Source organism: Erythrolamprus reginae, chromosome 6 (assembly GCF_031021105.1).
Source record: "Erythrolamprus reginae isolate rEryReg1 chromosome 6, rEryReg1.hap1, whole genome shotgun sequence".
Classification (NCBI taxonomy): Eukaryota; Metazoa; Chordata; class Lepidosauria; order Squamata; family Dipsadidae; genus Erythrolamprus; species Erythrolamprus reginae.
Window position 1 is genome coordinate 97,879,735 of NC_091955.1, and position 12,049 is coordinate 97,891,783.

Sequence of the window (12,049 nt, forward strand, 5' to 3'; positions counted from 1 at the left end):
TAGGCTAGGAGGTATTGCATTTAAGTGTGGTTTGCTTGACAAACTATATTGGCTGGGTAGGACACACAATGCTGGAGTCATGGAGTTTTCATTAAGTTGCAATGTCCAATGTAATTTTTAGATCTATTGGATTTATTTCTCATGTTCTTACAATAACTGCCAAAGGTTTTTTTACTTACCGAAGTGAATTACAGATGACTTTTGAGAAAGCACTTCTACTCCAGTTTATGCACAATATTTATAATTGGTAAACAGAAAAACACATGGCAATCCCCCCCCCCCCTCAAATGAATGCTATGCACCCTTCAGGCATATGAGGACTTTCTTTATGGCTCCTTTCACCTCCTTGTTGCGGAGGCTGTAGATCAAAGGGTTCAGCATGGGGGTGATGATGCAAAATGATGTGGAGATGAAGGTGTCCACCTCAAGAGAATAGCCAGCACTGGGCTGGTTGTAGTTCACAAAGGCATTTCCAAGACAGACCAATACAACAGCAATGTGTGATGCGCAAGTAGAGAAGGCTTTGCGCCTGCCAGTGTTGGAGTGAATCCGTAGAATGGAGGTCAAAATGTAGAAATAGGACAGGATGATGAAGAGGAAGGGACCGATGCCCACAAAGATACTGGTGATGTGAATGGTCAGTTCGTTGATCCAGGTATCACTGCAGGCAATTTTCAGTAATGGGGGAACATCACAAAAGATGTGAGGAACATTGTTGTTTCCACAAAACTCCAACCTGGAAGCCAGAGAGGTGTAGATGGTTGAGTTCAGGAAGCCCCAGAGCCAAATGGCTACAGACAACTGGACACACAACTTGCCCCTCATCAGGTGGGCATAGTGCAAAGGTTGGCAGATGGCTGCAAAACGGTCATAGGCCATGACAGCCAGCAGTATTGGCTCACAGCCCGCAAAGCCAACCAGGAAGAAGGCTTGTGCCAGGCATTGGTCGTAGGAGATGGTGTGATAATGCCGAAGGAAGTTCACCAGGATCCTGGGCACCACCACAGTACAAAGGCAGGCATCCAAGCAGGAGAGCTGGCTGAGGAAGAAGTACATGGGGGGGTGGAGACGGGAATCCAGGAGAATTAAGGTGATGATCATGAGGTTGCTCATCAGAGTGGCTATATAGGCAGCCAGGAACACCAGGAAAAGGTGGGTTTCGTAGCTCAGCAGGTTGGAGAAACCGAGGAAGATGAATTCTGTGACTCGTGTTTGGTTTTGTGCATTCATGAAGAAAAAAATATTGTGCAGCTGAGAAGAGAGAAAAAAGAAGGTGGAGACACAGAGTCAATGGTTCTAGGACAAAGCATGGAAGGACTAAGAGAAAGGTATATCCTTAGTTCTCTCTGACCGTGGTTGTTTCCTTGCAGGATGTTTTATGACCCAAAGTAAGCATGGTGACATCAACAGTGCTAGATATATCCCACCACCAGCTCTGATGAGGTTACCTAGTTTGGGTCATGAAACATCTACCAGGAAACAACCAAGGTCAGAAAGCACCAATGTCAACACTGGGATACATATATTCTCTCCTAGCTTTTACCCCAGGAGATGTTTTGTCCACTCAATGTCCACAACTGGAGCAGCAGTTCAACCTAAGAAAAATGGGAGAGGCTGGATTGGTAGCAATTGCAAACGGTGGTCAAATATGAGTCTTAAGCAGAAGGAGGACTCGGTCACCTCTATGACACCCCAGGTGGAGATTCCCGATCCCTCCTTCCTAGCACCCAGAATCTCCTTACATTGTCACCTCACCATCAGTGGAAGGAGAATCCTTGATGGTCCCCAAAGCATCTCACCTTGGCTGGTTATCCCACCTGCAGAAGACCACACAGAGCTGAAACAGGCTCATCTTCTCTCTGAGTTGGGCCCAGATGCAACGAAGGAAGAGCCAACAATCTGTGAAGAGAGCAGGAAGGGAGGCGTTTGGGAGTTCATCCTTAGAACAGAGCAAGCCTCGTAGTTCCTTGCATTATCCGTGGTCGGTGGTCCCTGTGGGGCCAATTATGACTTTGTCGTGTGGATCTTGGAATATTCCTGCCTGGGATCCTGCAAGGAATAGAGCAGAGAGAAGAGACTCTCAGGGGACAAACCGACTCCTCTGGGACTTGTTAGAAGACACAGCACCGTTTTCTTGCATTAGAGATGGAGGGAAATGGAGAGGAAAAAACAGAAGAATCATTTCCGGATCGGAACTTGTAATCAATGGTCTCATTTTTAGCTTTTAGCTGGCGCTCTAGAAACAATTCCAAAAGAGGGTTTTTTAAAAGAATAGAATGGAACGGAATGGAATGGAATAGAATAGGATAGGATAGGATAAGATAGAACAGAACAGAACAGAACAGAATAGAATAGAATAGAATAGAATAGAATAGAATAGAAAATATAATTCTTTACTGGCCAAGTGTGATTGGACACACAAGGAACTTGTCTTGCAGATGCTCTCAGTGTACATGAAAGAAAAGAGACATTTGTCAAGAGTCATGAGATACAGCACTTAATGATGGTCATAGGCAGGGGTGGGGCTGCTGCCCAGATAGGGCGGGGGGAACACAGCGGGGTAGCAAAAATGGAGCTCCTCCCTAGAGCCCCCCAATTTGCACTGAAAGATGAAAGAAAATGCAGGGCATCTTGTATAAGTCATGCCCACAGTGTGGTAGTAAAACCTTTGGTAGCCCTTCACTGGTCATAGGGGTCAAATAAGCAATGAGGAAACAATCAATATTTAAAAAAACTTAAGGATATAAGCAATAAGTTACAGTCATACAGTCATAAGTAGGAGGGAATAGGTGATAGGAATGATGGGAAAAAAACTACTAGTAGTAGTAGTGCAGACTTAGTAAATAGTTTGACAGTGTGGAGGGAATTTTTTGTTTAGCAGAGTGATGGCGTTTGGGAAAAAACTGTTCTTGTGTCTAGTTGTCTTGGTGTGCAGGGCTCTGTAGTGACATTCTTATTTCTTCAGTTTTGGAAGTTACAGTGGTGCTGATTGATTGATTGATGAATTGATTGAGTCTGTTTGAGAACTGCCCACCTCCCTCACAGAGGAAATGTCAACGATCCCATGAAAAAAACAACTCCTGAGATATTTTGTGGGTTTTTTTCCCCAAGAGTATAACTTTACTGACGATTCCATGTGGTTAGAGAAGTTTTTTAAAAAAAAGCCGATTCTAACATTTCCCCATGAAAACAGCAGAGATAAATTTCCCCTTTGTCCCCCTGGACCTCCCACTGTCCATCGTCCACCAATCATTTGCCTTCACTTTGTTTTGGAAACCATTTGACTTCACAGTCAAAGGACCTTGTAGTGCAGGGGTCCCCAAACTTGGCAACTTTAAGACTTGTGGACTTCAAACCCCAGAATTCTCAAGCCTGCAGAATTTGTAGAACTGAAATCCACAAGTCTTAAAGTTGCCAAATTTAAACACCTGTGTTGTTGTGTCTCAGGTTTTCAGCCAGTGGACATGTATTACTCATCCCCCCCCTATGTTCCAATGTCTTCTCTCCTCCTCCATGTAAAAATTTAAAAGGCTTCTAGAGTTGTTAACCTGATCCTACGTAGCTTCTGCTCTGGAAATCTCACACTACTCACCAGAGCCTACAAAACTTTTGCCAGACCCATCCTTGAATACAGTTCATCTGTCTGGAACCCATACCACATCTCGGACATTAACACCCTCGAAAACGTCCAACGATACTTCACCAGAAGAGCCCTGCACTCCTCCTCTTGAAACAGAAGACCCTACGAAATCAGACTAACAATCATTGGTCTTGAAAGCTTAGAACTACGACGCCTAAAACACTATTTAAGTATTGCCCACAAGATCATATGCTGCAAGGTCCTACCAATCAATGACTACTTCAGCTTCAAACACAACAACACAAGAGCATGCAACAGATTCAAACTTAATGTTAACCGCTCCAAACTTGACTGTAAAAAATATGACTTTAACAATCGAGTTGTCGAAGCGTGAAACTCATTACCGGACTCAATAGTTTCAACCCCTAACCCCCAACATTTCTCCCTTAGACTATCCACGATTGACCTCTCCAGGTTCCTAAGAGGCCAGTAAGGGGCGTACATAAGTGCACTAGAGTGCCTTTTGTCTCATGTCCAATGGTCTTTCCTTTATCTCATATATCATATATATTTTCTTCCTTTCATATATGTTCTCCTCTATTTTTACATATTATCTTTATATATATTACTTCATGTCTATTCTCCTCCATATGTATTGTGTATTGGACAAATGAATAAATAAAAAATAAAAATAAATAAATAAATGTAAACATTTTCAAAAGCAACAGATTTTTAAATCCATTGGCAGTAGGGCGCAATTTCAGGGTGTGCTTATCTGGGCCCCCCTAAGCAAGGCTGCAGAGCCACATTTTAAGCCTTTCTGCAATTCCAGGACAATGGGGCCCAACCACATATCTAGGGGCAGAATATACCACAAGGTGGGGGCAACCACAGAGAAGCCTGTCTTGCTGGGCCCCACCATCAGTATTGCTTTGCACATCACATACGATATACATTCCTCAAAAAAATTAAGGGAACACTTAAACAACAGAATATAACTCCAAGTAAATCAAACTTCTATGAAATCAAACTGTCCACTTAGGAAGCAACACCCACTGGATGTTTTTGAAGTCAGTTCTAGAGCACCAGCTGAAAGCAAATGAGACCACTGATTTCAAGTTCAAATCTGGAAATTATTCTTCTACTTTTTCCTCCCCGTCTCTCTCTATCTGTTAAGGAGTGGGCAGAATGACCCTTGAGTTATCAAGGACATTTACAGAGGAAATGTGGGATTCCAGCAGATATCCGTGTGCCGCCCCGAGTCTTCGGAGAGGGGCGGCATACAAATCTAATAAATTATTATTATTAATAATTATTATTATCCAGGAGGTATGAGTAATTTATTTAGAGCCTGAGTGGCGCAGCAGGTAGAGTGCTGTACTGCAGGCCACTGAAGCTGACTGTAGATCTGTAGGTCAGCAGTTCAAATCTCTTCCCCGGCTCAAGGTTGACTCAGCCTTCTATCCTTCTAAGGTGGGTCAAATGAGGACCTGGATAGTGGGGGCCATAGGCTGGCTCTGTTAAAAAGTGCTATTGCTAACATGTTGTAAGCCGCCCTGAGTCTAAGGAGAAGGACGGCATAAAAATTGAATAAATAAATAAATAAAATAAATATGATACATTAAAGTGTATAGAATATTGTTTAATTTAGAAATAGCACAGTCAAGTTAAACAGTCCGGTCATTCACATTCAAATTAGTCAATATCTCTCAATACAATAATAATATTACAAGCCTGTCTTTGTGTTATGTATCAGACATACATTACAGCTTACAAATACATTAAACTACCATTGAACACAGAGAACTTACTACATCAGTCACAGTGAATCAGCAGAAAGAACAGACAGAGCAGAGACAATCGGGCTTTCTGGCTCCCTCTTATGGCAGTTTTGTAACACTACCTTTTAAAGCTATTGTACTTCAATACAAACAAGCATTCATTTTTAGCTTGTTTATATATTGCAAACCCAACTATCTTGTACAGAGTACTAACATTATCCCTGAATGTGATACAAGAAAACTTTCCTGGACCTGCTAAGAAGTCCCAGAGAAGTCAGCTCTTTCCCCAAGGATCTCTGTTGTCTGCCCCCCCCAACACTACTCCCTAGAGGATCCCACGCAGGAATACTGCCAGGCCCTCATGCCAAGGCACAATCTGCCCCATGAGTACCACCTGCTGTGGATAATTCAAGCAATTACCAGACTTGCTCTGCTCTAAGGATGGACGTCCACACACCTCCCTTCCTTCTCTCTTGGCAGAGTGTTGACTCTACGTTCATTGCATTGGAGGCCAACCCTGGGAGAACTTGGGGAGAGGATAATTCTGCTTCATCCACAACTGATCTTCTTCAGGTGGGAAAACCAGCAAAGGTGAGCTGCTTTGTGGTCCATCAAGGATTCTCCTTCCATTTGGGATGGGATGGCTTTGTAAGATTTGGATCCTGAGAGGGGAGATATCAGGGATGGAAGATTTTACCCAGGAATCTACATTTAGGGAATCTCAGAGGTGGCCAAGTCCTTCTCTTTGAAACTCATAATAGACCACAATTTGTAACAAGCAGCCATCCAGCATCTGCCCTCCTTGTTAGCTGTACCTGCTGTTCCAAACATGGACTTTGATTTGACCAGACAGCTCCTTGGTTGAAAATTAGGAGCCAGAAATGTATCTTTTGTTATGGGTAGACAAAGAAACTACAGAGGATATTCCAGAATCAGCCTAGTCATCTGATAGTATTTGCATGCCTTACATGATCCATTGTGTAGATATTTGGGTGGTTCAGGGTAGGGGATTTGTAATGGATAGGGCATGTTTTTGGGATTGCTAAGTGTGTTGGGACTGGTCTTTGGGTGTCATGTGAATTTCATTGTATGGGTATACTGTGTATCTACATACAATGTTGATAAAGTATTTATTTATTTACAATCTAAGTCAACTAATTTTTATATATTGATATTGCTGATAAAGGAGAATATTTCTAGCTCAGGATTGAAATGAAGAGTTCTCGATGATCTCTGAGCTTTTCTTTTCTTTTTTCAGATGTTTTATGACTGGTTTAAGTTCAAACAAGCAGTTAAAGACCAAAAGATGTGGAGAGATCTGGACCACAGAATGCTCAAAAGTCAGACATATCCAAGGAAACAAGCAAACTCAGAGGGCACAAAGGACTCTTTCATATTGATATTATTTATTTATTTTATTTTATTAATTTAATTTATTTTGTTAAGCACATATTAGATAACAGATATAGGTATAAACATGGTTATTAATACATGAACTTGACACATAGAAACATAGAAGATTGGCAGCAGAAAAAGACCTCATGGTCCATCTAGTCTGCCCTTATACTAGCTCCTGTTTTTTATCTTAGGATGGATATATGTTTATCCCAGACATGTTTAATATTCAGTGACTGTGGATTTATCCACCACGTCTGCTGGAAGTTTGTTCCAAGGATCCACTACTCTTTCAGTAAAATAATATTTTCTCACGTTGCTTTTGATCTTTCCCCCAACTAACTTTAGATTGTGCCCCCTTGTTCTTGTGTTCACTTTCCTATTAAAAACACTTCCCTCCTGGACCTTATTTAACCCTTTAACATATTTAAATGTTTCGATCATGTCCCCCCTTTTCCTTCTGTCCTCCAGACTATACAGATTGAGTCCATGAAGTCTTTCCTGATACGTTTTATGCTTAAGACCTTCCACCATTCTTGTAGCCCGTCTTTGGACCCATTCAATTTTGTCAATATCTTTTGTCAAATGAAAGGGGACATTAGAACAGGGACGGTAGGCACACTGGTGCTCTTATGCACACTCCTTACAGACCTTTTAGGAATGGGGTGAGGTCGACTGTAGATAGTCTCTAAGGTTAAAGGTTTTGTGGTTTGGGGAAGAAACCACAGGATCAGGCATTAACCACTCTGTTGCTGAAATCGACTCTCTCAATTGCAATCAAGTTTGGTGCAGTTTACCTTACATTTGTGTCTATTGTGTGTTCATGCATTGCTGTGGTTGCAGTTGAAGTACAGGTAGGACATTGTAGCAGATGATTTTATGAACAAGTCTTAGGTCAAAAGCGAAGGCAGCATAGTTCTAAGTTGTCTAAACCCAAAATTTCAAGTCTGATGGCATAAGGTATTCTGTTGGGAGCAGAGGAGTGCAGAGCTCTGCTTGTGAAATATTTCTGGATTCTCTCAATTGTATTAATGCCTGATAGGCAGTTTGAGTTCCAGACAGGGGAGTGTATTCAAGAATTGGTCTAGCAAATGTTTTGTATGTTCTAGTTCAGGGGTCACCAACCTTTTGGACTTCATAAATTTAAATAGATTCCATGTATCAATCAAGGAGAGAATCTGCTTCTGCTCTGCTAGCTCCCCACCTCAAATCTATTTAGTTATTTTTATTTTTATTTTTGTTAAATGTATACTGCCTCCCAACTGACAAACTCTGGACAGCATGCAAGATTTAAAAACCAATGTTAAATTCAGAATTTAAATGACCACCCGAATGACCAGAGAATCAAGAGCTCCACTTGATGGACTCTGAGTGGGAACACCGCCAAGGCCCAGTGGCAAAACCAAAATCAATATTTTGTAACAAAGTGGAGGTGAATCTGACCTCTGAGGAAATGAATTTCTAAAGGGTCACTTAGCTCATCTTACTCTGCTGTTAATTCCAATTTCTCCCCTTCTCAATTTTCTCTTCGCAGTTAACACGGCTTCTCCTGTTATGGATTCCCACAACCAAACCCAGAGGACAGAATTTATCTTCTTGGCATTCTCCAGACTCCGGGGCCACCAGGTCCAACTTTTCCTGGTGTTCCTGGCTGCCTATTTAGCCACGCTGATGAGCAACTTCATGTTCATCACCCTGGTTCTTCTGGATTCCCATCTCCAGACTCCCATGTACTTCTTCCTCAGCCAGCTCTCCTGCTTGGACATCTGTCTTTCTTCTGTGGTGGTGCCCAAGATCCTGGTGAACTTCCTTCGGCAACATCACACCATCTCCTACGACCAATGCCTGGCACAAGCCTTCTTCCTAGTTGGCTTTACAGGCTGTGAGCCAACACTACTGGCCATCATGGCTTATGACCGCTATGCTGCCATCTGCCAACCTTTGCACTATGCCCACCTGATGAGGGGCAAGTTGTGCGTCCAGCTGTCTGTGGCCATCTGGCTCTGGGGCTTCCTGGACTCAGCTATCCACGTTGCTCTGGCCTCCAGGTTGGAGTTTTGTGGAAACAACAATGTTCCTCACATCTTTTGTGATGTTCCCCCATTACTGAAAATTGCCTGCAGTGATACCTGGGTCAACGAATTGACCAATCACATCACTAGCATCTTTGTTGGCCTCGGTCCCTTCCTCTTCATCATCCTGTCTTATGTCTACATTTTGACCTCCATTCTCCAGATTCACTCCAAAACTGGCAGGCGCAAAGCCTTCTCTACTTGTGCATCACACATTGCTGTTGTGTTGGTCTCTCTTGGAAACGCCTTTGTGAACTACAACCAGCCCAGTGCTGGTTACTCGCTGGAGGTGGACACCTTGATCTCCACATCATTTTGCATCATCACTCCCATGCTGAACCCTTTGATCTACAGCCTCCGCAACAAGGAGGTGAAAGGAGCCATGAAGAAGGTTCTCAGTTGCAGGAAGAGTGCATAGCATTCATTTGAGGGGAGGGATTGCCATGTGTTTTTGTATTTAACTATTATAAATGTTGTGCATGAACTGGGGTAGAAGTGCTTTCTCAAAAGGCACCTGCAATGCACTTTCATAAGTAAAAACTTTGGCAGTTGTTGTAAGAACATGAGAAATAAATCTAATAAACAAATTTGTCTCTGTAACTTAATGAAAACTCACTGACTTCAGCATTTTCAATCTTCAACCTTAAATTATCTACTTTTCTAAGAGGTCTGTAAGGGGCGTGCATAAGTGCACCATTGTTCCTACCATTCCTGCCCTTCTGTCCTGTTATGCTTTTTATCACTACTTTATACTTTGTTATGTTGATGCAAACTATAATTCTATATTTGTTTGACAAATATAATAAAATTAAATAATAAATTAAATTAAATTAAATTAAAATGTTGTGTCCTACCCAGCTAATAAAGTTTGTCAAGCAAACCGTAACGAAATGCAACACCTCCTAACCTATATTCCTCTGCCCCAGAGCCAAGAGCAGCTATCAAATAGTATTCAGATGAAGAATAAGACATTTGGACAGTCAAAGGGCCAATGTTGGAAATGAAATATGGACATGGTAGAAGGAAAGAGTAACAGAACCCCCACCTTAGATGTGAACAGAATAAGAGTTGGGTGGGACCTTGGAGGTCTTTAAGTCCAACCCCCTGCTTAGGCAGGAAACCCTACACTACTTCAGACAGATAGTTATCCAACATCATCTTAAAAACTTCCAGTCTTGGAGCATTCATAACCTCTGGAGGGAAGTTGTTCCACTGATTATAATAATTATTTGTTCTCACTATCAGGCAATTTCTCCTTAGTTTTAAGTTGCTTCTCTCCTTGTTTAATTTCCTCCCATTGCTTCTTGTTCTACCCTCGGGTGCTTTGGAGAACAGCCTGACTCCCTCTTCTTTGTGGCAACCCCTGAGATATTGTAAGACTGATATCATGTCTCTCCTAGTCCTTCTTTTCATTAAACTATCTCTGCTCAGTTCCTGCAACTTTTTCTTCATATGTTTTAGAATGTGTATATATTCCACACTGTTGGCTCATATCTAGAAGACCCCTCTTGCAGTTACTAATGTTAAGCCAGGTTTCCTCTGATATGTATCTGTACATTTGGGGATTTTTGCCTAAGTGGAAAACTTTGCTCAACAACGGATTTCATTTTGCAAAGCTTTGGAAGATCTAGATCCACCCCACCCCAAGCTGCAGGTCCATTAGATGTTTCTCCTTCCATAAAGCTCTGAAGACATTTTACCACAAGAGCTGAGAAAAAAAAATGGACCATTGACCGGCCACTGGATCTTGTTGCTTAAAAAAAATGAATATGTTTAGTTTTATTGCTTTAATCCAGTTCAATATATTTTCTTAACTTCTAATTGGCATCTGCCCAGAGTTGGTCAGAAGATTGTGTGTGTGTGTGTGATATAAATGTTTCAAACAAACAAACAAACAAACAAACAAACAAACAAACAAACAAACAAACAAACAAACAAATGGAAATTCAGTGATGAGAAAAGTCAGGTCTTTTCATGTAAAAATAATATATATATATTTTTACAAAAAAGGACGCCGCCGTGGCGCCGCAAGCAAAGGGAGGTCCTTTCACATAAAAATATGTTTTTTTATTTTTACATGAAAAGTCCTCCCTTTGAAGGAGCTGGGGAATCCATCCCACGAAGAGATTCCGGGGGTGGAGCTTTGACGTCACGTATACCAGCAGGTTGCTAAGGATGCCAAGGTGATCACTTCCTGGATTCCATGCCAGATGGCTGAAAGACACGACAACAGAGCTGTTCAAACTTGGCAACTTTAAAACTTGTGGACTTCAATTCCCAGAATTCTGCAGGTTGCATAGCCTGCCATCCAGTGATGGGCTACCAAACGTTTTATTACCACACCGTGGGCGTGGCTTATGCATTTTGTTTCAACATCTTTCAGTGCAAATTGGGTGCTCTGGGGTGGAGCCCCAAATTTTGCTACCGGAACTGCGTTCCTGACCGTTCCCGTAGGCGCCCATCACTGCTACCATCCCTGACCTAATGTTTCCCTCTTATTAGTGCCAATATAATATAATTAGTACCAATATAATATAATATAATATAATATAATATAATATAATATAATATAATATAATATAATATAATATAATATAATATAATATACTATACTATACTATACTATACTATACTATACTATACTATACTATAATATAATATAATATAATATAATATAATATAATATAATTAGTATTAGTACCAATATAATATAATATAATAAACAGTGTTTTATCTTTGTATACTACCAATATGTACTTGACAAAAATAAATAAAAACCAATCATTAATTGACTGACGATAAGGAAATAACTACAGTATATCTATGTGCATATAAAGAACACTACTGAAACTGGTTATGTTTTATATGTTGTTCAAGTTTATATGTTCATTTGTCTGTTTTCTTGTTTTTTCTTTCTTTTTTCTTTGTTTATTTAATTTTTTTCTTTTCTTTCTATTTTATATGTAGAAATTTAATAAAGACTATGTTTTTTTAAAATCAATCACTCACTCAATCAATCAATCAATCAATCAATCAGCACTTCTGCAGCTTCAAAGACTGAGCATATCATTGTCATACTTTAAAATGCCTCATCTTTTTAAAATATATACATATATATTCTGGAGTCATTTCTAGAGCACCAGCCAAAAGCTGAATAGAATAGAATAGACTAGAATAGAATAGAAAATAGAATTCTTTCTTGGCCAAGTGTGATTGGACAC

At 40.8% G+C, this 12,049-nt stretch overlaps 2 protein-coding genes across 2 annotated transcripts; one reads left to right on the forward strand and one right to left on the reverse strand.

Annotated features, from left to right (window-relative positions):
- Positions 1-294: 294 nt before the first annotated feature.
- LOC139168901 (olfactory receptor 5V1-like) lies at positions 295-1,230 on the reverse strand. The gene has a single exon (XM_070754669.1). The coding sequence runs from the start codon at positions 1,228-1,230 to the stop codon at positions 295-297; it is 936 nt and encodes a 311-aa protein (XP_070610770.1).
- Positions 1,231-8,310: 7,080 nt separating this feature from the next.
- LOC139168902 (olfactory receptor 5V1-like) lies at positions 8,311-9,246 on the forward strand. Its single transcript, XM_070754670.1, has one exon. The coding sequence runs from the start codon at positions 8,311-8,313 to the stop codon at positions 9,244-9,246; it is 936 nt and encodes a 311-aa protein (XP_070610771.1).
- The last annotated feature ends 2,803 nt before the right edge of the window (positions 9,247-12,049 follow it).